Source organism: Rutidosis leptorrhynchoides, chromosome 2, assembly GCF_046630445.1.
Source record: "Rutidosis leptorrhynchoides isolate AG116_Rl617_1_P2 chromosome 2, CSIRO_AGI_Rlap_v1, whole genome shotgun sequence".
Classification (NCBI taxonomy): domain Eukaryota; kingdom Viridiplantae; phylum Streptophyta; class Magnoliopsida; order Asterales; family Asteraceae; genus Rutidosis; species Rutidosis leptorrhynchoides.
In genome coordinates, this window is record NC_092334.1 from 558,303,984 (window position 1) to 558,331,515 (window position 27,532).

General features: G+C 33.3%; 1 protein-coding gene across 1 annotated transcript; it reads right to left on the reverse strand.

Annotated features, from left to right (window-relative positions):
• Window positions 1-1,355: 1,355 nt before the first annotated feature.
• Window positions 1,356-2,742, reverse strand: LOC139889718 (uncharacterized mitochondrial protein AtMg00810-like). Its single transcript, XM_071872654.1, has 3 exons — window positions 2,730-2,742; window positions 2,294-2,610; window positions 1,356-2,207 (listed from the first exon to the last, which is right to left on the reverse strand). Exons 1-3 carry the CDS (start codon window positions 2,740-2,742, stop codon window positions 1,356-1,358), a joined length of 1,182 nt encoding a protein of 393 aa, XP_071728755.1.
• Window positions 2,743-27,532: the final 24,790 nt, after the last annotated feature.

Consider the following 27,532-nt stretch of genomic DNA (forward strand, 5'->3'; position numbering starts at 1 on the left):
GATTTTGTAGTGATGAAGGTGTTTTTGAAATTATTAGTGATAAAGGTGTTTTTAAGGGGGTGTTCTTGAAGATGTTAATGAAGATGATGAAATGAAGGGATGGATTGGATAAAATGACAAATACCCTCACGTGCAAGGCACATGATCAACTTTAACGGATTAGTTTAACGTTGGTCAAAACGAGTAACTAACCACAAAACATGTGCATAGTTGGGTGACCAACCGCGTCCAAAGTTAACATTAGTGGCTAATGTGAAATATATGACAAACATGAGTGACCAACGGCGTAATTTTTTCAAGTTTTTTAAGTAAAATATTAACTTTACATTTTGTACCCCTGAGAAGTTGACATGTTTAATATTGTTTGGGGGTGTTTTTGTAAGTTTGTTGGATATTGTCGTTTGAGAAACTGGTGGAGCCAAAAACGACGTGAGTTCCCACTCTTTTTAGTATAGATATAGATATAGATTTAATTTAGTACACATTAGTTTTGTTTCTTTTCATATCCTGTTTGTACTAAAAATAACTAGAGAATACAGTGTTAGTTGCAATCTCATGACAATAGCTCTTAACTTTTTTAAACCAATTGAGGGGCGGAGCCACATTGAAAGAAGTGTACAAAATAGCAATCTGATCACCAGATCTAAGAACAAACACTTCAACAAATTATATTAAAACTATGAATCTGTCAAATACACAATAACCAATTGTTCAAATTATGTTGAACAATTGTTGAGATTACACACAAAAATGAATAGCTTGATTGCAGAATAGATTCAAGATGATTGAATCTTCACAATACAAAGATAATATGAAAACCCTAATTGTAAGATCACGAACAGCAGATGCATGTGTGTGTGTTTTGAATGTATAAAGAATGACTGAATTAAGTCATCTGCTCTTGATAAGGGCTTTTATACTTCTTGAATTACTTGGGCACCAATCTTGGACTTTTCCCTTGATAAACCATAGCTTTAAGCCCAAAAGGCCTTAATTCCAATAAGCTTTAATCTAAAACGGAAGCCCAAAGCTTTAAGTCCAATATCAATAATTCTACACTTTCATCTACAAATCTGCACAAACTAAAACAAGTTACAAATGAGATTGAAAAAATAAACATGACTTTCAACACTCCCCCTCAATCTAATTTGTAAATACATCTTTCAAATTAAGATTATTACAAAAAAGATTATGTTGAGCTGAAGTTAACCCCTTCGTAAACAAGTCTGCAGTATTTAGATTAGAGTTAATTTTTCCAATTTTAATAACACCGCTTGAAGCCTTTTCTCTAACATAATGCCAATCAATATCAAAATGTTTTGTCTTCTCATGTAAAACAGGATTGGAGAATTATCTCAAAACATTTTTATTGGAATTAAATTTTTAAGTTTCAGTTCAGTTAGAAGTTTTAAAATCCAGATTAATTCACAAGTGGCTGCACCCATTGCTCTATACTCTGCTTCTGCAGAGGACCTTGAAACAATTGGTTGTCTTTTGATTTTCCAAGAGATTAAAGAATCTCCTAAAAAAATGCAAAAGCCAATAATTGATTTTCTAGCCAATAAGTTTTTGCCCCAATCAGAGTCAACAAATGCAGTAATATCAAAATTTTTCATACCTTTGTTGATAGAAATACCCTTACCTGGGCAGCCCTTCAAGTACTTCAATACTCTAAAAGCTATTTTTAAATGTGAAACAGCAGGAGCATGCATAAATTGACTCAACACATGGACAACATAACTAATATCAGGCCTTGTCACAGTCATATAAATTAATTTACCAACTAATTTTTGATATACAGACATGTTTTTAATGATATCTTCATTTTCCCCTTTATAAGATGACACATTAACATCAATAGGAGTGTTAACAGGTTTTGCAGCCAATAAACCAAACTCATTAATTAACTCAAGACAATATTTTCTTTGAGATAGATTCAAACCTTCATCTGTATTAGTGACTTCAATTCCAAGAAAATATTTCAGTAAGCCTAAGTCTTTAATCATAAATTTGGAGCTTAGAAAAGCTTTAACAGATTTGATTTCTTTTATATTGTTACCAGTTAACACAATATCATCTACATATACTAACAACACAACAAAGATGTCATCTTTAGTTTTAATATACATAGATGTATCAGACTTAGACTGAACAAAACCATTTTCACTTAAACAATTTGAAAGCTTTTCATTCCATTTTCTGGGGGCCTGTTTTAACCCATATAAAGACTTAGTTAATTTGCAAACCCTTTTATCATTTTTGTCAAAATACCCAGAGGTAAATACATATAAACCTCTTCATCAAGGTCACCATAAAGAAAGGCATTATTAATATCTAATTGATGTAATAACCACCCATTGTTAACAGCAAGTGTAAGAACACATCTAACAGTGACCATCTTCACAACAGGTGAGAAAGTCTCATCATAGTCAACACCTTCAGTTTGACTAAATCCTTTAGCTACTAATCTAGCTTTATATCTCTCTATCTCTCCATTAGATTTGTATTTTATTCTATAAATCCATTTGCAGCCTATAGGCTTTCTATTAGGAGGAAGATCAGTTAAAATCCATGTTTGATTTATATGCAAAGCTTCCATTTCAGCATTCACTGCATCATTCCAGACTTGATTGACACAAGCTTCATGATAGGATTTAGGTTCAATGTTTTTATTTAATGAAACAGTAAAAGCAAGATTTTTATTACTTAATTTTCCACAATTAAGATACCTTTCAATGCCATATTTAACTTTGCCAGTTAAATGATAATCACCCAAGTGTTTTGGTAAAAGAGATTCTCTAGTGGACCTTCTCAAGTTAGTGTCAAGTGGAACTTAAACATCATTTCCCTCAGTATGTTCATTATTAGTACTCTGAGTAGAAGTACTGGGATTGTTGTCATGAGGGTCCATCATTGGTGTTGCTGTGTCATCATCTATATGAGTACCATGATCTGGACCAGTTTGATCTTGATAATCATCAATGGTGTGATCAGTACCAGAGGATTCACAAGAACTGATATGCACAGATTCTTGACCTCTCAATATAGATGTGTCACAACCTTCACCATGATCAGAATGATTATCATCATAGGGATCTTGAGAAGGAGCACCTTGATTGATTTCAAACTCTGTATCAAAAAACTTAACATAATCAGATTCAATGAAATCCATTTTTCCAGAAGTAGTTTTCATTTTAAAAGGAAAAATATTTTCATAGAATTTAACATCTCTTGATATCAAAATTGATTTTGTATTAAGAGCAAACAATTTGTATCCCTTCTGAGTATTTGAATACCCAATAAAGACACACTTTTCAGATTTAGAACCAAACTTATCATGATTATTTAGATTTGTAGCAAAACAAAGACAACCAAGAACCCTTAAATGATTAAGTGAAGGTGGTTTATTGTAGATGAGTTCATATGGTGACATTCCTTTAAGAACAGATGAAGGAGTCCTATTTATCAAATAGGTGGCAGTAAGAACACAATCACCCCACATATTCAAGGGTACTCCCCCTTGAAACAGTAGAGATCTTGCAATATTAAGAAGATGTCTATGTTTTCTTTCTACAATTCCATTTTGTTATGGTGTGTAAACACATGAAGTTTGATGTATAATACCATTTTGTTTTAAAAAAATTAGAGAGAGTATGATTAAGAAATTCAGTACCATTATCACTCCTAAAGACTTTAATTGACTTATTAAATTGATTTTTGAACATGTGAACAAAATTTATAATGTTTTCAGAAGTATCACTCTTATTTGATAAAAGAAACACCCAAACTGCTCTAGAAAAGTCATCAACAACAGTCAAGAAATATCTAAATCCTTCTCTAGTAGTGACTTTGTATGGTCCCTATACATCAAGATGAACAAGTTCACCTATTTCTGTTGAAATATGATCACTTAAAGGAAAAGGATCCCTTGTTTGTTTTGCCTTATGGCATACATCACAAGGAGAGATAACATCATTATCAAACTCTAGAGTATCCTTTAGAACCTGCATAATAGGTTCTGTAGGATGACCTAATCTATTATGCCATGTGTGTTTAGTTAAAAAACATGTATTAATAGTGGAATTAGCAGATTTACCTAACACAGACAAGTTGTCAAACACATATATACCGCCATGAACACTACCAGTCCCCAATGTTTTTCCCATTACACCCTTGTGGGGTAAGTCCTGAATGTAGCAATTGAATTCATCAAAATAAATAAACTTCTTACTGTCTTTAGCTAATTTGTAAACAGACATTAGGTTGACAAGATAGTCTGGAACAACCAACACATTAAACAAAGTAATATCTGAAGACACAGAATAGTCTCCAATTTTTAAAATTTTTGCCAAAGATCCATTTGGATGTTCAACAGCAAGATTTAAATCAGAAATATCAATAACATTTTTAAGACCATGTTCACTAGTTGTGTAATGTTCATTAGCTCCAGAGTCAATAATCCAGCTAGGTTTAGGAAAACCTTAACTGAGATTGGCCATATTAGATTTAGAAAAAATTAGAAAAACAAGAATAACAAGATCTTATACCTGCCATATTGGCTTTAGGATCATTTGAAGAACTCCTTGAATTGAGGAGAGACATAAGAACAGAAAGTTATTCATTAGAGAAAGGCATATTGCCTTGAGAAGAGGTATCTGCAGCTGCAGAATTACTAGCAAAATTTTTATTATTGTTAATATTATTATTATTCCAAGATGGTGTGTAGTTATGATTAATTTTATTATTAACCATTTTTCCTCTGTAATTAGGTGGATAACCAACCACTTCATAACACCTATCAATTGTGTGTCCAATCTTTTGACATTTAGAACATTTTAGGTTTGGATTTGGACCCCTGCCTTTAATAGGAGTATTTGAAACATTAGATTGATTTGTCACCATTTTAGAATTGAAAGAAGAAGCATGAGGCTTCTTGGAGGTGTTTTGAGATGTAATTCTGTGAGATTCTTCTCTAGAGATAAGAGAATACGCTGTTTTAACAGATGGTAATGGTTCAGTGGTTAAAATGTTACTTCTTAATGAATGATAGGAATCATCCAAGCCCATTAAAAACTGCATAAGTTTAATCATTTGATGATGTGCTTTTAATTCATCTGAATTATCAGGTATTTCAACCATTGCATCAAATTATTTCCAGAGTGAATTAAGTGTATGATAATATTCAGACAGAGAACTCCCATTTTGTGTTAATGAGTTAATTTTCTGATGAAGATTAAAAACTGTAGCCCCATCAACCCTATCATAAGTCTCTTTTAACTCAAGCCAAATCTCAGAAGCAACTGTTGAAAGTATTTGACCCAAATAAAGTTCTTCTGAGATTGAACCAAGAATCCATGAGAGTACAACAGAATTACACCTTTCCCATTGTTTAATCAAAACTTCATTTGATTCATCCTTTTTAACAGAACCATCAACAAAACTAAACTTATTTTTAGTTTTTAAAGCAAGAGTCATAGCACATTTCCAGACTCTAAAATTTTCAGTTCCAAGTAATTTGAAAGTAATAATAGGTGTACTAGTTATATCACTAGGATGTAAAAATAATGGATCATTGAAATCCAATTTTGAAATAGGATTATCTGATGTACCCCCTGAATCACCCATTGAATAATCAAACAAACAGAAATTATATGAAAAGATAAAGAGAATTCTAATACACAACTGTGCTTGATCAGGTATTCACCAGTTTCAAGAACTGGGATCAAGAGTTGGGCACAGTTTATGTCTCTTCTACATAGAAAACAAGTTAGTTCAATTCAATAGATAAAGAAGGGAAAGAAGTAACCGAAGAATCCTGAAGAAAGTGCACAAGAAAAGAAAAGAAGAAGCAGCAGTGAATTCAAACCCTAATTGTCAATTAGGGTTTCAAAGAACACCAAGAATAGATTTAGCAATCTATTCTATCCAGAAACACCTTCGATTCCACAAGAATACCACCCACTCAATGAGACGATTACAGAAAAGTAGAAACCCCAATTTGTCGAAACCCTAATTTCAGATTTCAACAAAATCGCCAATCGATTGAGAAGAACAAGCTGTAGATTTGATTCCGCTCTGATACCATGTACAAAATAGCAATCTGATCACCAGATCTAAGAACAAACACTTCAACAAATTATATTAAAACTATGAATCAGTCGAATACACAATAATCAATTGTTCAAATTATGTTGAACAATTGTTGAGATTACACACAAGAATGAATAGCTTGATAGCAGAATAGATTCAAGATGATTGAATCTTCACAATACAAAGATAATATGAAAACCCTAATTATAAGATCACGAACAGCAGATGTATGTGTGTGTGTTTTGAATGTATAAAGAATGACTGAATTAATTCATCTGCTCTTAATAAGGGCTTTTATACTTCTTGAATTACTTGGGCACCAATCTTGGGCTTTTCCCTTGATAAACCATAGCTTTAAGCCCAAAAGGCCTTCAATCCAATAAGCTTTAATCCAAAACAGAAGCCCAAAGCTTTAAGTCCAATATCAATAATTCTACACTTTCATCTACAAATCTGCACAAACTAAAACAAGTTACAAATGAGATTGAAAAAATAAACATGACTTTCAACAAGAAGAGACGGTTGTACTTACATGTTCATTTCATTTCAATGTACGAACTGCAATTTTTTTTATATATAAATAAAGTACTCCGTATTGCATTATTACTACAAACTAGTGAAATCACCCGTGAAATTACGGGTTTGTTTAAACGAAACAGTTTAATGATAGATATTAAGTGAACGTAAACGAAACAGTTTAATGATAGATATTAAGTGAACGTAAATGCTAAAGTTATTTAGTTTAATGACCCGTAGAACCACATAGTTCGACTAAAAAACTCGTCAGCTGAACATTTCATCAAACACCTAAAATGCATATTTAACAATCCACATCCAATCATAAGAGATAATATTGGGTGTCATATTATTTTAAGAGTGTAAATTAAAATATAAATATATAATTAGTTTCCTTCTGCCTAACTTTTATAAATAATTAATTAAATTAATTTAAAATAATTTAATTTTAATAATTAAACAAATTATTAATAAGATTTAATAATAATAATTAATTAATAAGATTAAATTTTAATTAAAAATTATTTAGATTAATGACATTATCCACCATGCTTAGATTTTTTTCTTTTTCTTTTTGATTTTTTCTTAATAAAAGAATTAGCCTAATAATGGCATATCATTTTAGCAATATAATAGAAACTATAGATAGATAGATAGATAGATAGATAGATAGATAGATTCACAGGAATTGATATATTACTGTAATAGGTTATCCCCAAAACTAAATCCGAATAATTTTTAGTCATAACAAGTTATGTATATTTGTGCTATGCATGGGCCTACATAAGTAATCAGATGGAAATTGCAAAATACACGATTATTTCAAATCAAAGAAATAATAAATCTGACCGTGGAATTTGGTCAGGACCAATTCGTTTAACTTTTTCTAACCGTGAGTCACAATCATAAACCTTATAACCCTTATAAATACACGTAATTGAACATTCTTTATCAAAGCAAAAAACTATTATTCTGATCATAAGTTTAATTAAGTACCTTGTCCACAAAAGCATTTGGTTCATGATGGTTCGTTACTTGTTATTCGCCGTTGTTCTAGTTGTCTTTTTCAGATATAAATATGTCTATTTCAGTTATGAACACGTCGTTCAAATACTAACTTTAGCGTCAAGGTACTTACACGATGGTTGCATCACAACTCTAATCAAGCTTATGAATTTCTTCATTGCCAAGTGGTTTCAGTTTAGATATTTATGGCCGATTTTGCCACCACCAGTTCTGGGAAAATTGATGTTTTGGATTGTGCTAACTAGAACTATTTTCTTATTATACTACTGATGATGATGATAACCTTAAAGATGCAATACCTTAGAGCTTGATTAATCTTATTGATGCAACTTTTATATCTACATGATTTAGTTAAAATGTAAAAAAATTTATCTACATTATTTTGTCTTGCATACGGTTTGGTTCAGTAAATTTCTCCATTAAGTAATTCTTTTCAATTCTAATACTCCGTAAAAGATTTCAATAAATCGTTTTTGTCAAGTTAATGTATGCATATCTTTTATTAAGGAGTATTTTTTCCAACATTTTATCTGATTGATTGTGATAGAAATGAAACATTTAATATTAATATAATATATATATAATATGATTTTGTTTACAACATTTAGTTACACGAATATAATACAACAACAAACAACAATACAAAATCCTTCATCAGCCAAGCAAGCCAGGTATGGTGAGGTGAAATTTTGATAGTCGTCCATCTATTAAATTTGTATAGATTGTTTAAAAAGGCAATGTGACTAGAGAGCGCGCATAATGCGCAATTCACCTAGTACCAGGTTTCGCGTTCGAGGGGCTTGATTACCCGAAGTTTTACCTTCTATGTAGGAGCCAATGTGCTTGTTTATTAGGGTTTTCTCGCTTACTAAAAAAAAAAAAATTTTGTATGGAATTAATTAACGTACAAATTTTCCTTCGAGAACAAGTATATCATTTTATTTAGTGGACTTTTTATGAGTCCAATTAAAGGAGTCCAACTTAAAGTCAACAACTACAAGACCATTATTAATGGTGATGGCGAGATATGTTGTGAAGGGTTTTTTGTGAGGTATAATGCTGATGCGACAATTGTGATGATGTGGTAGCGTGATAGAGTTTGTAATAGTGATGAGGTGATAGAGTTTGATAGATAGTATGTTCCACTATTTTTATATTATTTTTCATTTAATTTATTAAGTCATTATAATTATATTATTTTGTTTCTATTAATTAATTAATTTAAATATTTTATAAAAAATAGTAAAAGATTATTATAGTTTATTTTTTTTTTTTTTTTGAAAGGCAGAAGAAAAATTTTATTGATAAGAAAAATTATACATTACAAGGGAGGCATGAGAGAGTGCCTCTAATATCAGCTACATTAGAAAACAAACACAAAATCACAAAAAACTAGCACAATTAGGATCCATAGTTCCTAAAAGAACACGTTCGGGTTGATGAGCCATTGCGACCATATTATAGACTTTCCTCTCGAGCGTTTGGACAACCATTCGAACGATTTGACTTGGATTTCGTTTAGTGTTACAGCTCCGTTTCCTTTTTCCTTTTTAAAAACTGTGAGGTTACGGTTTCTCCAAATTGTAAAAGCCGCTATCCATTCGATTCCTTGCCAGATTTTTGATTCGGTGTTTGTATTGGAGATGCGCGTGTTGCCCTTCAGCATGGTGTCGAAATTTAGAGTGGTTGGAGTCACGACATTGCACCAACGGAACAATCTGTTCCAAATGTCCTCCGCGAATGAGCAGTTGAATAAAATATGGTCGATCGTTTCTATTGTATTGCTACAAATTGGACATAGGACCGTATGTAGGTCTATACCCCGTTTATCTAGCTCGATTAAAGTCGGTAATCGTCGTTGTACAGCCCTCCAGATAAACACTTCTATTTTCTTTGGCACGAGATTGTTTGTCATTGTAGCACTTGCGTTTGCTCCTCCCGATAGCACCTTCTCATTGATTAATTTTGTAAGATCCGAAGTACAGAAAACTCCTTTGCTATTTAAATTCCACATCCAGCCATCTTCTTGTTCACCATCTTCAATTGGAAACGGGAACTGTTGGAGTAATTGGACAAGATCATCGAGTTCACAGCTTGTTCTCCTAGTTGGTGTTCTACTCCAACTCCAAACGAATTCCCAGCCGTTTGGATTTTTGGTTACCCGCTCACTGATCGAACATGTTTGCTTCGTATCTAACCGATATAATCTACGAAACTGAACCGCTAGCGGGGCGTTGTTAATCCATACGTCATCCCAAAATCTAGTGTTGTCTCCGTTATGAATAACTCTGCTGAAAGAATTTAAAAAGTTGATTCCCAGGCCTTCTATGGTGATTCCAGCTTTTCGTATGCCATCCCAGGTAGTATGCCTGCTTCGAAAATTAAGTAAATCGTGAGAGCTTAACCCCCCTTCCCGCCCATACAGACTTTTGATAATTTTAACCCAATATGAATTGGGTTCTTTCTTGAAACGCCACCACCACTTCCCGAGTAGTGATAGATTTTTTGCTTTGAGGGACCCTATATTTAACCCGCCCTTTTCGTAGGTTAATAGGGTCTTTTCCCATTTAACCCAGGGTATTTTAGACTTATCACTCGTCCCGCCCCAGAAAAAATTGCGTCTCATACCTTCAAGCGAATTGAGGACATTAGATGGTGCACGGAAGAGGGAGAATGCATACAACGGGAGGCTACTTAAAACCGACTTAATCAAAGTGAGACGACCACCGAAAGACATCAATTTCGATTTCCAATCCGCAAGTTTATTTTGCATCCTTTCGATTATAGCAGCCCATTCACTCGCTTTGGTCATTTTGTTACCAATTGGGAGGCCAAGGTATGTGAATGGTAGTGACCCGACTTGGCATCCGATGTACTCAGCCATATATTCAACTTGACGTGGTTGTACTCCAATACCATAAAGAAAGCTTTTTGAGAAATTGACTTTCAAGCCTGCAAAGATTTCGAAGCACTTTAGTATCTTGAATAGATTACCAATGTTTCTTTTATTCCATTCTCCGAAAAAAACGGTATCGTCGGCATATTGGAGGTGAGACAAGATAATGGAATCCGAACCGATTTTCAAGCCATTGAACATGTTTAGTGAGATTGCTTTCTTAGTTAGTGCATTCAGTGCCTCAACCGCAATGATGAACAAGTAGGGAGATAACGGGTCGCCTTGGCGTACGCCTCTATGAAGAGCAAATTCTTTGGTAGGAGATCCGTTGACGAGTATAGAAATCGATGCCGAGCTTAAACATGCTTCGATCCATGAACACCACTTATTACCAAAACCCATCAGCTTCATTATCATGGATAGGAATTCCCAATTAAGACTATCAAAAGCTTTCTCGAAGTCGGCTTTGAATAAGAGACCCTTATTCTTTTGTGATTTCAGATTCCAAATAGTTTCATTGGCTATGAGAATACCATCAAGTATATATCGACCTTTTAAAAACGCGCTTTGCTCCACACCAATTAATTTATGGACGACACGTTGCAATCTAAGTGTGAGCATCTTCGATATGATCTTGTAGTAGCTTCCGATTAGACTTATCGGCCTATAGTCTCCAAGATTTAGAGGATCTCTTTTCTTGGGTATAAGCGTAAAGAAGGAAGCGTTACATCCATTGGATATGGTTCCATTAAGCCAAAACCATTCGACTGCCCTTATGAGGTCGTCTTTTACCAACCAAAAAAACTTCTTGTAAAAAAACATGTTAAATCCGTCCGGCCCCGGTGCCTTTGAAGAATCACAGCTTTTTATTGCCTCCCATAATTCTTCTTCAGTGAACGGTTTTTCCAGTAAAGCATTGTCCTCATCATTGATTCGACTTAAGGGGATACCAACTAGACTGTTGAAATCAGGTTGGCAATTCGGGTTTCTTTCAAACAGTTTCCTGTAGTAATCAAAAATAGTCGATTTGATGATATTAGGGTCCTCCTGCCACATACCGTTGATGAAAAGTCCTCTGATATTGGAGCTGTTATTTCGTCTTCGAATGGAGGAGTGAAAAAAGGCAGTGTTTTCGTCCCCCTCAACGGCCCATTTTAATCGGGCCTTTTGTTTCAACATCTCTGCCTTTTCGCTTTCTTTTTGGAACCAGGTAGACCTCGCATTCAACCAACAAGTTCTTTCTTCATCAGTTATGGAACCTGTATCTGCTTTTATCTCGAACTCAGTAGCCATTTTCTTCCATTTCTCAATCTCCATGTCAAGGCCACCGTATCGGTAGTTGCTCCATTTTCTTAATTCAATCTTAACGTTTTTCAACTTGTCTCGAAATCTACAATCTGGTCTTGACGAGGTGACATTTTTGTTCCACGCATCAGTAATGATTGGTTCGACATCTTTCGTTTCCAGCCATGCGTTGAAGATTTTAAATGGCTTGGGTCCGAAATCAATGTATTTGTCGCGAAGAATTAAGGGGCAGTGATCTGATTTGTGTCTATCTAGGCATAGCGTGGAAACGTCTCCCCAATTATTCATAAAACATTCCGATACAAGAAATCGATCAATCTTGCTAAATTTAGTTCCATCGTCGCTAATTCTAGTAAAACGTTTGCCTACTATTGGGACATCGATCAAGTTGTTGTTGCTTATGAAGTTGTTGAAAAAACTTGCTCTCCGAGCGTTGAAATCACAGTTAAGTCTCTCGTCCTCCGATCGTACCTCATTGAAGTCACCACCGATAACCCACTCGGCATTCGAAAAGGAAAGTAGATCCTCAAGACTATCCCAGAATTTCTTCTTGTCATCGTCTTTGTGCGGACCATAAACATTTACAATAATCGAGTCCATAGACTTTCCTTTCCATCTACCCTTAATTGCCAAGAAGAATTGTTTCTCCACTGCTTCGTTGACTTCAAAGATAAGAGGGTCCCAGATTAGCAGCATACCCCCTGCCTTTCCTATTTTTGGTTTTTGGATGTACTGGAAATTTGATGAACCCCAAATCTTTTCGATCCAACTATCATCAACAAGATTACGTTTACTTTCCTGGATTGCAACTATGTCAGGGTTCTCCTTGAGTCTCAACTTTCTAAACCAGTCTACCTTACTTTTACCCGATTTATCTTTCCCGAAGCCTCGAATGTTAAGAGTCATGATCTTCATTAAACAACATAAGGAAGCGAGAAGTGACCTGAAGTCATCAATGGGTACTTTCCTCCCATCTCAGTCCCAATTTGTTACCAAATTCATTGAGACCCACACTGGCCGAAGATTCATGTGAGATGCTTATCTGGTGTTTAGAACTTTTTGAAGGTTTGGAGGTTTGGTTGGATTGGTTAGATTTGGAAGTTTGCTTGGAAAGGGATTTAGGGGTGATTTTTGTGCGGTTTCTAAATTGAATGAATTTAGAACACAAAGGATCGATACGTGGTTTGGGTTTTGAGGTTGAACATTTTTTGGGAGTAGGTAGATGTTGACTGGAAGTGGAGTTGTGCGTAAGTGGGGGAATGGGGGTAATGGGATCACGAACACAGGTTGGTTTGGGAGGTTTGATGGGCTTGGAGCAATTGAATACATCCTCATGATTGGGCCTATTGGGCTTTAATCGGTTTTGGTTGGTAGTGGGATCAGTCATGGGAGCCTGGGTTGATGGCACTTGAGTTTGTGTAATGGGAATATGAGAAAATTTTTCTTGCAAATTTAATGTTCTAATTGGACTGATCAAGTTATCCATGGGGTTATCAGGTTTACCAATGGTTGGGCTATTGAGTAGGGGTGATGTGGTGGGGGGTATCGTCTTAGGGTTTGGATTAGATTTTGGGTTTATGAGACGGGATTTTGAGGTGTTGGTTGGAATATTTGGTTTATGACACTTGTTAGTAGGGTTTGGGGATTTTGGTGTGGCGTTTTTTGGTTGTGTCGTTTTTCGTTTTGGTTGCGATGTCTTTTGTTTTGGGGTTTGTTTTCGATTGGCGGTTAAGGTTTGTCTAGTTGGGGTGGTACGGTTATCGTCTTTGGGGACATCAGAGTTTAAAATTGGACTAAGAAGTGTTGAATTGATTGGGTTGATTGGGTGAATTGGGCTTGAATGCATTCTTGAATTGGGTTGTGCATTTTCATTAAAGATTGGGCTGGGTTGAGTTGGGTTTAATGGACTTGAAGGTTCTCCTGTATTGGGCTTTTGGGTAGGTGAAACGTGGGTTGGGTTACTAGGGTTAAGAGGATCAGCGTGAAATGAATCGTTACCTGGGGATGTGTAGGTGTGTGGCCCGATGCAGCCTTTCGACTTCGGTAAAGATGTTGCAGATTTGCTTTCATCTTTTTCTAGGGCAACATCCTTCTTGGGGATCTCATCATCATTATTGTGGACACTGAAGTTTGCAGCAGTCCCCATGCACTTTGATGATTTGTCTTCTTCCATATTCCGATCAATCTTCACCGGAAACTCTGTCTCCGGTATAGAATCGGCATCCTCATCATCAGAACTAATATCTACACGCGAGTTATTGTCGGATTGCCAATCTTCGGAGAATTCTTCGCCATTAATATCTAGTTCAGATATATCTCGAATTAGTTCCGTGATGTTCACATAAAAAATACCACTGTTTGTTTTGACCATAGCCGTTTCCTGAATTGGGACGTGTCCACGCACATTTACCAAAACTCTGCCTGAAGTTAGATTTTGATTTTTATCATTGATTGAACAATTTTCTAACTTTAAAATTCTACCCCACCATGCTGCAATTTTTTTGAATGTGGATTCATTCCAGTGGGTGGGTGGAACTCCAAATATGCTTAACCACGTTAGTCTACCAGGGCATGGTCGATTAGGTTTCCATGTACAAAGGTTTGGTATCCATCTTTTTATCCCATGTATATCATTAGAAAGGATGTTTTGTGCTGTTTCATGATTCTCAAGCATGATCATGACCTCAAGTCCGCCTAGGTACTTGAGGGTGAAATCAGTTAAACCTTCTTCATGACATAGATCCTGGATGTGTTCTAATATGTCTATGTTGGGAACCTCACCAATTAGGGTTTTTGAATCGAAATTGGTTATGTTCTCATCATCAAGTAGGACAAGTCTCTCCTTGTTTGGTTTGGATTGGGGTGTGGTAGTGGAGATGTAGGGTTTGTGGGTGTGGTTGTGATTATTGGAGGTATGTTTTGGTCGATAGGTGTATTGTTGTGGGTGAAGGTGGTTGTGGGTTCGTTGGTTTGTGTGGTGAGGTGGAGGAGGATGACGTGTGTTAGTGTAGGAAGGTGGTGGTGGTGCCCGGCGCCGAGAGAGGTTGTGAGGTGTTTTGGGAATGGGATTGGGGTGCCATGGTGGTAGAGGTTGGTTATGGTGAGGAGGGTTGTGAGGGGTGTTTAGTGGAGGAAAGTCTTGAAGGTAGCGGTTCGGTTGCAGATTGGGTGAAGTATTCATGGTGGTATTGGCATAGTCACCACGTGACTTTTTGTCTTCTCTGTGCTTTGCTTCTGTTTCATTTCTTGATTTATAGACTTTAAGATATAAATCTTTCAGTTTAAAAGATCTTAATCTTTCAGCGAATTTTTCTGGATTGCTGACGTCTTCATATCGTACGAATCCAAACTTCTGGCCACTGGGTAGTGTTCGTTTGGCCATGTAAATGTCATTGATTTTCCCATGTTGTTTGAAGAATCGCCATAATTCTGGGACATCCCATGAGGGTGGATAATTGTAAAACAAAAAAGATGTTATCTGTCTGCCGCCTGATCTATGATTCCGTCTGAAGTAGCCGTCGCCGTTGTAGTCGCCTCTCGCCGCCGCCGTGCTCCTCTTGTTGCCGTTATTCGCTGCTCTCGAAATTCTCTCTCTCTCACCCACTCTTTCTCTCATTATATTTTACTATATGAGTTGATTATTATAGTTTATATATCCTAAAAACATAAATAAAATTAAAATTATTATAGTTTATATATAATTTTAATTTTATTTATGTTTTTAGGATTCCTATATTTTAATATTTTATTTAATCTATTTTATAAACACTTATAAAAGTTAGGGACTTAAACTGTAAGTTCATTTATTTCATCTACTTCTTCTTCATCGTGAAACAACACCATCGATTTAGGGTCAAAATCACACTTATAAAAAATTAACTCAAAATCAAACTGGTAATGTGTGTTGGAGTTTCTTGATTGGTTGAACTCATCTCTCACACCACTTCCTCTTCATGGGGCGGCTTCACTTACACCTACAATTTTGGTTTCCATCACGCCACGTTGTAGTGCTATGGTGGCGTGATGATGGCTAAATTCTTCATTAACGTAAGCCTTAAATATGCTATAAACTTTAATACGAATTGAAAAGGGAAATTTTTAAAAGAACTTTAAGTTAAATATTAAATAAAAGTAAACGACGAAAGATAATAGTTTTATTAAAGGTGCGTGCATCAGTGATTCAATTTATAAAACTTCTCATTTATTCTATGCAAATGATGCATTCTTGTTGCAGGTTGGAATGAGGAATCCATAACTAATATTTTTTATATATTTTTTTATTTCTCTTCGAGATTAAGAATAAACGTGGTGATAGTATCGGGTTTTGGACAGATACATGGATCGATTCGTTCTACTATGTGAGAGATTCAACATGTCGTTTCATTTGGATTTGAATCCTAGCTGTAGTTTTTTCTGATAGAAGAGGTAATTTTGACTGGAGGTGGCAATGGATCCGTATCAATTTGAGCAGTAGAAACGAAGCATTGGTTACTGATCTGAATGTTGCAGTCAATCAAGTAACTGGAAAACGATTCTCATCTCTGGGCAACGTGTGTTAATGGTGATTTTTCAGTAGCTGGTACTCGAAGGAGTATTGATAATGTCTTACTCCCATCTTTACATCCTTGTCGTATTTGTGTAAATCAATTCCAAAGAAAGTAAATATTTTTATTTAGAGTTTGGCTATTGATAGACTTCCAACGATAATGAATTCGTGGCTTCGAGATGTACAGGTTGAAAGTTTCACATGTCCTTTATGTAATTTTTGACAATTAGAGAAAATGTGGAGAAAAATCACGTATTGTAATTTTGACAATTGTGGTATGGAGGATATCAATCACGTATCATTTTCTTGCTCTATTACAAAGGAAGTGTGGAGAAAAATGAAGTTATGAATTGGAGTTGATTTCCCTAATTTTGACAATTGGGCTGCTTGGTTATCCTAGCTAAATCAGTGCCCAAGTGAAGAATAGGGTCCAAGTGGTTATGGCATCAGTGGTTTGGGTCTCATGGCGATTTGGAAACGATGTGACATTTTCGGATAAAAGGGTAAAAAGGAGGATATCTTTGATTATATTAAAATGTTTTCATTTTCATGGTTGACTAGTATATGTAAAAGACAATATCTCGTGGAACACTAGGCTTGAGGTTTTCCAGTAGATGTAAATATAATATCCGTTTTAATATCTCTGGGGATTTCTCGACCTTCGATGGTACTGCCAACATCGTCGCGAATTGGGTTACTTCTAACCCGTGTGTGGGTGACAAATGAGAGCATTTGATGTTGATATCGCCGTTAAAAAAAATTTGTATATGTGTTTTGTTTGTTGTTTCTAATTTCTTGCTAGAAGCCTAATAAAATTTGTCATTAAAAAAAAAATTATAAATAAAGGTAAGACTTAATTGCACGAATAGTCCATGTGATTTGTCACATGTTCAAATGTGTTGTAGTGGTCCGATTTAGTGAAAATACAATATCACGCATGTAACATGTAATCACCTATAGCGGCGGTGATGTATGTGGTGGTTTCACAGCTCTCAACGAGTCTCGATTCACAAAAAGGCAGTGGCAGATCAATGAATGGTAGTCACTAATATCACTCAGCTTGTTAAAAGTTCAAAAAAATTTCTACCAATAGCATATTTTAATGGTGTCACTCATAAAATATACATTATCCACCAATGTTATTAGTTATAACTTTTTTTTTTTTGAACAGCGATTGGGATCACCCGATGGGGACTAAACCACCCATTGCGACCATCTCCCGTTTCGACTATGCCGATGCACCGATAATAACCCCGCCCCCATCGCTGCCCGGGAGGAAACCTTGAAACCGATCCAAGGGCACGGCCAAGTAAAACCCCCCTCCCTTTACCATGACTTATTTTATTGATAGCACGTGCTATCGGTGCTAAGAAAGTAGGTCCGCCTCTCCAAAAAGGCGTTTCTCCGGGTGAACTGACACTACAAGAAAAATAGCCATTTGTGACTACCATTTACTAACGACTTATTATTTGATCACTAATACCGCTATTTAGTTACCATTAAAAAAGGTTTCATTAAATTTTGGTCACTATATGATATTAGTGACCAAACAAATGGTCACTATAGTGACCAATTTTAATATTTCAATCTTTGATATATATATATATATATATATATATATGTTATTAAGTTTGTTTGTAGTTATCGTTAAGTTATTTCATGTTAATAAAATTGTTAAAATAATTTGAATTTTGAAGATTAAGGTTTAAGAAATTTAATAAGTCAATGCACCATCACATTCCATTGTCATTTTATTTCTCAATTATAATACACTATCAAATTTCACCGACAATATAAGCGAGAATTTTTAGAGTGAGTTTTTGGAGATAATTTTTTACAGAACTTTTTAAAGGGAATTATTAGCGCCAATTTCATCTATTTACTTCGTCTCAATCACACTTCACTTTATTTCATACATCTGTTAAATTCAGCAAGTAAAATTTCTTACTAATTCTTTTACAACACTGTGATTCGATCATCATGATGAGCTGTTAATCATGTGGTCAACGTGGAGTTGTTCTAACGTCCTGGACCGATCTTAATCCTAGTTGAAGATTATAATTTTGCCCAGTAATGGTAAAGTAGAATCTTCTTGCTTAATACTTCTGTTTAGTGGCCCGATAATTTGAATAATTGACTTCGTCTTTATATTTACAATTGTGCAGGAGGAGTTTCATAGGTTGGTACGATCAACCTATGTGTGATAAGGCAAAAAATACTATACTACGCTTGTTAAGGTCTAAGAACGATTTAGAAACAAAACTCAAACACGTATAAAGCAAAACAAGAAAAATGAAATTACTTTAGCTTTTAGTTTGTAGTTCGGTAGCATTTGTTTTGTATATATAGGGGCAGGATCAATGAGTAAGTAACCTGTCACACCCCCAAATAGGACCTGGGGTATTTGTGACTAATTATATCAAATCACAGTTGTATAAACGAGAACGACTCTATATGAGACGTTTTATTGAGTTTTGCAGCGGAAGATAAATAAATTACATTGTATTTAGAACATTAAATGTCTTTAATTGATATGATATGTAATGAAGACTCCAAGCATAGCAAGCAATCATCATCAAATTAGCAAATGCAAGCCTTTCAAATTATCCATGAATGACTCGTTGAAATGTTGCTTTCAATTAGCAAATACACAGCGGAAGCATTATGTAATACCTGAGAATAAACATGCTAAATAGTGTCAACCAAAAGGTTGGTGAGTTCATAGGTTTATCATAAATAATGATTTCAATAATAGTGTTAGACCACAAGATTTAATAAAGTTGATATAGAAATATCAATATAAAGTGTTGATTGATATAGAAATACCAATCTAAAAGTAATGCTGAGTTTGTAATATCGTGACTAAACAACAGTTACCCCGTGACACTTGTTATTCGTGTCGTTAAATCATTATTATGTAGTCAAAGACCAACGGTCAACTGACTAGAGACGTCACTCTCAGTAGCGCTACTCACAATAACTAAGCTTGCATCTTATACCTCAGCAATTAACGATATTACGGTAGGGATTTAGCATGACAAAGCATGTATATAGCATAAAAGTTTGAGTACTTGTGTCTAAACGTAAAACAGTTATAAAAATAGTGCATGTATTCTCAGCCCAAAAATATTATAAAAAGGGAGCTATGAAAACTCACCTTAAATAGCAGTTGAAGATAATCCACAAAGAAAAGAAAATGACGGAAGTAAGTAACGGAGATCTCAACCTCAAGTAGTTTCTCAAGTTTGTGAGAGAGTTTTTCCAAAGATTTGATACAAGTTTTTATAAAATGGAAGTGAGTATTTATAGAGAAAAAAAATGATTGGTGAAAAGAAAAAAATAAAAATAAAATAAAGGTGCCAATTTTGACAAAATAATAAAAATATGTTAAAAATATTTTTAATAAGTTTTTGTTTTTGAAAATATTTAGTCAAAATTCATGGGCTCATTATTTAATTTATAAAAAAAATCTTATTTCTTTTTTTTTTATAAGCTAAAAATGTAAATAATGATTAAAATAACTTATCATTTAATTAATAATTATGTTACATATAGTTTTAAATATAATACGTATTAATGTTAATATTAACTAAAGTTATTTTATATAATTAGTGTAAACTTTAGTTAACAAAAAGTGTCGACTAAAAATAAATATTTGATCAACGTCGAATTTAATTATATATTACGTATGGATAACAACCCTATAGGCAAATTAGTCAATTCAAGTATGGAAATATGAGGGTTGTTATAGTACCTACCCGTTAAAAGAAATTTCATCCCGAAATTTAGTTGTTGCCATCAATCGCCGTTGTTCGTACATAGACGAGGATATTTACGTTTTATTTGGTTTTCACGTTCCCAGGTATGCTCGGGGCCTTGCGTGAATTCCAACAGATAGAATATTGTTCCGTTTCAAGAATTAAAATCATACAAACCATAATTTCTACCAGTTCTTCTACGAAGTGCATTTTATTATTAATGCGGAGATAATTCAAAATGATGATGTTATACAAGTCATTTAAGTAAATTGGATACATAAAATGTGTTATGAATAATATTGAGCTCATTTAAACCTTGAACGTTTATGCCACCAAGCTAGGGTAGACAAAATAGAGAGGAGTTCATGAAAATCATAGTCGTGAAATTTGATAGAGATTGTCATTCTTTACAACAAGAATGATGAATATGAGTTGAAAATAGAGTTTTATCAACATTGGGTAATATGGATAAAACGATTCGATTATAGGAAGAGTATAAACGAAGCTATCACAAAAGAGTGAAATGAGAAAATTAAATGTTCACCTTAACTTTTGACGTAGTCACGATTGATTTCCGGAATTTAAGGAATTTAAAGGAAATTTTCGTAATCTATAAGATTTGATTCTCCGGTAATTAAGGAATTTGTGATTTTCTTTGATTAAATTCGTAATCTGCATCGATTACTATGTCTGATATTTCCACTATAAATTAACCTTTTCCGTTTCATTATTTTCATCACTCCAATACTTTCTTCCTTAATTTATACTTTAAAGCACTCGTCAATATGCTCCATCCAGTTCTGATTCTGGATATACTCTTAACTTTCATATCTGTCATTCTTCTTTTTCATCTGCCGCCAAGAGGAATCTATTCATTTCTACTATACTCTTGGTTTTATAGTGTTTTTAGTTCTCCCGTGTCTTTATCTTGCTATTCGCATAGATATACATGGTTTGTAATTTCTGTGTTGTTATTGGGTTTTATATATATATATATATATATATATATATATATATATATATATATATATATATATATATATATATATATATATATATATATATATATATATATATATATATATTTTCTTCTATTTCGGAGTTCCATGCTTTTGTTTCTTCTTCCCGACTTCAAGTCAAGCGAATAATGGTCCAGAATTCATAGGTATGAAGCTTCGAATACCTAATGTTCTAAGCAGAAAGGAATGTAATATCATGATTTGATTTGGTAAATTACCAGAATTACCGAGGATAGAACTATCAAGAATATATTTTCTTGATATGTTCAGAGGTTATGTAGAATGTAAGAGTCGTGTAACATGGCAAATGATGATTATAAAGTCTATGAATCATCATCTTCCATTAAAATTTAGCATGACTTACTGTAATATAATCACGTTGGCCTGACGTCATTATATTATACTAACTCATGCTTCAATTCCCAACACTTTTTCAAAACATTTATAATTTAAACTTGAATTTTACGTAATATAGAAACTAAAACAATTTCCTTTATGATGTGATAAAGATATCGCAAAGAGATAATTAATTGCGGCCAAGAATCGTTATGAAGATATCTTCATAAATATAGAGTATATTTATAACGAAGGATACGATGATATCTTAGAATTTCTAAGATCGAAGATAATGAGGAAAATTCTTCCGTAAAGATTTAGAATGCGTAAAAAGATCTCCTGTGGTTTTCATCAGAAATCGAATCATCTAGATTCTTTAATTACAGGTTTAGTGCTTGTGATTTGTCCACAGCTTCCTTCATGGTTTGCTCAATCCGTTTTCCAGTTTCAAATCTGAGCTTTTTCAATGCGTCATTCTTTATCATCAAACTTTTGGCCATTAAGACCATCTATAGCTTTTGCTGCTTCGTCAGCATTCTCAAGGTTAACGAATCTGAATCATTGATTATCAATTCTAGATGGTTTCAAGAAATTTTATTTTTAGATGATTAAATACTGATTGTAATCGTCAATGGATCTAATGGTTAACGAATAGGCGTTGTTGATTTCAAAAGTAATGAATGATAATTTCGGTGATTTGATGTGATAATTCATCATAGAATACGAATGAATATAATTCATGAATGAAGTAATCTTTAGGAAGATAACATCTGCTAAAGCTTTACTTGAATTCCGATGTGTCAAAATCAGAATATGTAATTGAATTTGTATCCAAATGGTTGTTCTTTAGTGAACGGATATATATCTCTTGTGAATGTAAGTAGTATAGTTACTAACTTATTGAATTAGAATTGAAGAATGTACAATGTAACATATTAATGTGAGATATAAATATTTCTCGGGTATTACCTACCCGTTAAAATATTTTCACAATTAACTGTTTGTACAAAAGGATTTTTTATTACCATCTTTATGAAGATATACGTTCATATATTTATTCTTCAGATGTAATCATGGATTTAATGAGTTTATATAATATTAAGCTCATTTGATTTATGGTTGAAACGAGAATAAATAATCTCCGAAACCTTAGAGATTTCATAATTGTTGCGATATATTTCGCTAATGAAGTTATGAATCAATACTTCATCGTTTATTGTTATTGATATACCTCGGTATATGATGTTGATGCTCGTGGAATCCTTGTGAAATTCACAAGACACGAATAATGTTTTCTAGAAAGTTTCGAATACATCGAAAATGGAAGTGTAAAATCAAATATGTATTTGAATAATACACTTGATTTATTATGAAATTTTATTGTGCTGAAGCAGTGATTAACGATTGTTAAGTCATTAACGAAAGATATACATCATAGCATATTAGTGATATGAATTAACCAAGTAGTAACTACTAGTTAAGACTCACACGTAATAGCTTAGTATGAAAAGATTTATTATTGTTTCAAATCATATATATATATATATATATATATATATATATATATATATATATATATATATATATATATACAAGTTTAAATAATACAGTAAGTCATGCTGAGTTTCTAAATGGAACATAATGATTCACAGATCATAACATCATCATGTGCCATGTTATACGACTCTTGTATTCTATTTAACCTCTAAAATATCAAGAAAATATTTCTTGATGATTTGGCCTTTTCCAAGGTATTCTAGTAATTTGACAAGTTAAGATCGTGCCATCACAATTTTCTTCCTAGAACATTAACAATGTTCATTCCGAAATTCATATCTGTGAATTCTGGACCATTACAAGCGGTGCTTAATCGCAAGAAGAAGAAACAAAAGGACAAAACTCCGAAATAGAAATTGGGGTATAAATTGCAGCAAATAAAAGAGAGCATTAACTGTGAATGATAATGATTATAGAAGACAGAAGCAGAGACTTTGAAATATAAGGGAACATATAAAGCCCAACGACAAACCAGAAATTATAAACCATATATATCGATGCATATAGCAATATAAAGACGCGGGAGAACTAGAAACACTATAAACCAAAAGAGTATAGTAGAAGTAAATAGATTCTTCAGGCGGTAGATGAAAACGAAGAATGACCGATATGAAAGTTAGAAGTATATCAAGAATCAGAACTGGATGGAGCATATTGATGAATACTTTAAAATATGAGTTGAGGGGGAAAGAATAGAAGGTGATGAAACATGACTAGGAACTTAGAAATCAACAGATTTAACTCACACAATGGCGGAATAAGTGAATCAAACCCTCTAGTGAATAGATTAAGTTTTTTATTTATTAATTTAGTCAAACCACAACTAAATCAAGTGTGATTAGATCAACACTTAGAGCTATTATTCACCACTTGGGTGATTTGGACTGAGAGAATCGGAGGAGCTCACTAGATCTGAGTGTGTGTAACAAATGAGAGGCTTAACCTAAAATGAAGAACATAAGACTTTATATACCCCTACTGTTGACTCACCCATACAATTCATTCATCACAAGTATGAGTTGGCTTCATCAGCCGTACGGGTGATCACTCACTCGTGTCTTTTCATTTAGGTTGTAATTGTGACTTAGCTCAGCATCAACCGTGCGTATGATCCTGTCAGCCGTACTAGTGAGGCTTCACTCGTACGTCTGACTAAGTCTAACATAGTCAAACATCTAAATCTCGTTTCTGCAGTTCCTGTAACCACATACAAACACGGATAGGATAATAACGAGCAATCATGGTGGCCTGTAAATTGATGTACCTGCAATGGACGTGGGTAGATGTCTAGGGACTTGCATAAAATGCATCAACAGAAGGTGTGAGTTGTAAGGAAACGAAGGAGGTGAATTTATAAGAAAATCTCCGACAGAACAATTAAAATGGACGATCGCATTTAAAGCGGATCCTAATTCCCTTGATTACCGGAGAGTCAAATCTTATTAAGAAGATTTTCTTCAAATCCCTTGAAATCTGGGAATCAATCATATCTACGTCAAATGATAAGATGAATCTACACTTACTCATTTCACTCTTCTATGTTAGCTTCATTCGTACTCTTCATATAAATGGATTGTTTATCCAAATTATTCGCCGATGATAAAACTCTAATTTTCAGCCCGTATGCATCATGAAAACATACTTATTATCATTCACGACCTTTTCACTCAAATTTCGGGACGAAATTTCTTTAACGGGTAGGTACTGTGACAACCCGGAAATTTCCAACCAAATTTAAACTTTAATCTTTATATGTTTTCGACACGATAAGTAATATTTGTTAAGTTAAATTTCAAGAATTTTAAACTATGTTCATACATTCATTCAACCTCGACCAAGTTCCAAAAATTCACGAACCATTAAACGAATATGATTATATATGTATATGTGTATATATATTATAACTTGAAACGTAAACAAAATATTAGATTAAATACTTTATATGATTGTATCTGCTTCAAAATGTTTATCAATGGAATTAGAAGATAAGATCAAATGATTGAATTATCAGATATATTGAATTATGATTACAAGTCTCTGTTGAAAGGCCCACGTTGATTTGAGAAATCTTTCCATTTTAACAATATTCGGAAAATGGTAAAGTGATTTATAAATAAGAACAAATTATCAATCATTGAGAACTAGACAAAGGATAGTAGAAGATTGAATCTCATAAAGACTCGATTGATCTATTTAGTTTCAAACGTACAAAAACGTTTTCAGTTTAAAAAGAACTTTATTATTAAAACGTATATAACTTTTATAAATATCTAGAACCACTTTTGACAACTCATTACTTAAATAGTATGATAAAGATAACGATATTTATATTTTATTTTATTAAATATATATAACGATTTAAATTAGTATTATAAATATTTATACGCGTATTATACGTACATAGTTTTATACTTTTACTATACTTAAACTTTACCTTTACTTTATTTTTACTTTACTTTAACTTTAATAATTCACTTTAATAATTCATACTTTAATAATTCACTTTAATAATTCATACTTTAATAATTTACTTTAATAATTCATACTTTAATAATTCACTTTAATAATTCATACTTTAATAATTCACTTTAATAATTCAAAAATCTATTATAAATAAAATTCAATAGGTTTCATTATTTCATAGAAACTTGAAAATATTTTTCTCTAAACTCTCTCAATCGATTTACATATATATATTTACTCCGTATTATTTCAAGATATTATTAGTATACATAAAATATTACGACGGAGTGCTGTCCGAGTGGTTTCGAAATTGTTTTTCGAGTAGGATAGGATTAAGGAAATTATGGGTTATAGCTATGGAGGTGATTGAGTATGGTTCATGGGTATGCTCGTGAGGTCAATATAGTGTTTATCATTTCCGTTGCGTCTACGTACCTTTCCTGCAATATTGAATCTCAATATTGATACGTGAGTACTCATAATTTAACTTTTACATACTAATAGTGTATCCCTGACTAGTGCTCGAGTATTTAGGATTATGCATGCTTGTACTTTTGATATTGCCCTTAGACAGGTTAGGTTGAATATTGAATTAGTTACACTTGCGGTTGAGATAAGGTATAAGATATGCATGTACTTGGAAAGCTAGCGAAAAATTAAGAACTTTTCTTTTAGATATCGAATGGTTTCGATGAACGGATTAGAAGTTATAATCAATTGAATTTTCGATATTTTTATTAAAAATGATTATTATTATCGTCGTTTTTATCGTCGTTCTAGTTTTATCTTATTATTATGATTATTATTATCTTTATCAATAAAAGGGATTTATCATTAAAAATTGTTATTTTTTTTATTATTACTATCGTTATTATCGTTAAAGTTATAATTAGTATTATTATTATTATCCAATTATTATTATTATTATTGTTAGTATTATTATTATTATTATTATCATTATTAATATATATATAATTATTTAAAAATGGAACTTTTCCATGTTTATATATATTAATTGAGATTGTTATTTTACATGATTAAGTGTTTCCAACATGTTAAGCAATCAAACTTGTTAGGACTTGATTAATTGAAATAGGTTTCATATAGACAATTGACCACCCAAGTTGACCGGTGATTCACGAACGTTAAAACTTGTGAAAACTATATGATGACATATATATGGATATATATATATATATATATATATATATATATATATATATATATATATATATATATATATATATATATATATATAGTTAACATGATATTATGATAAGTAAACATATCATTAAGTATATTAACAATGAACTACATATGTAAAAACAAGACTACTAACTTAATGATTTTGAAACGAGACATATATGTAACGAATATCGTTGTAACGACATTTTCCATTTACTGTACTCTTATGATGTAAAACTTTGAATAATGCTTCCGCTGTTTATTTAATAAATAAAACGTCTCATTTAGAGTCGTTCTCGCTTATACAACTGTGTTATGATATGATTGGTCACAATTACCCCTGGTCCATTTTGGGGGTGTTTGAAAGTTAAGGCCGAGCATCAAAAGCCGTCAGGTTTACTTCAACAGCCAGATATTCCGCAGTGGAAGTGGGAATGTATCACTATGGACTTTATTACTAAATTGCCCAAGACTTCTAGAGGCAATGATACTATTTGGGTCATAGTGGATCGCCTTACTAAATCTGCACACTTTTTACCGATCAAGGAAACTGATAAGATGGAGAAATTGTCACAACTTTACATCAAAGAGATTGTCTCACGACATGGAGTCCCTATTTCTATCATTTCTGATCACGATAGTCGATTCACTTCTAGATTCTGGAAAACTTTACAATCTGCTCTTGGAACTAAACTCGACATGAGTACCGCTTATCATCCGCAAACTGATGGCTAAACTGAACGAACCATTCAAACATTTGAAGATATGCTTCGTGCTTGTGTTATCGACTTCGACAAAGGTTGGGACAGACATCTGCCCTTGGCTGAATTTTCTT

Excerpts from the sequence above, each read along its gene's own strand:
- LOC139889718 (XM_071872654.1), bottom strand. Across the intron at positions 2,208-2,293 it reads ATGGTGACCTTGATGAAGAG|GCCCCCAGAAAATGGAATGA; the intron begins GTTTATATGTAT and ends GGGTTAAAACAG.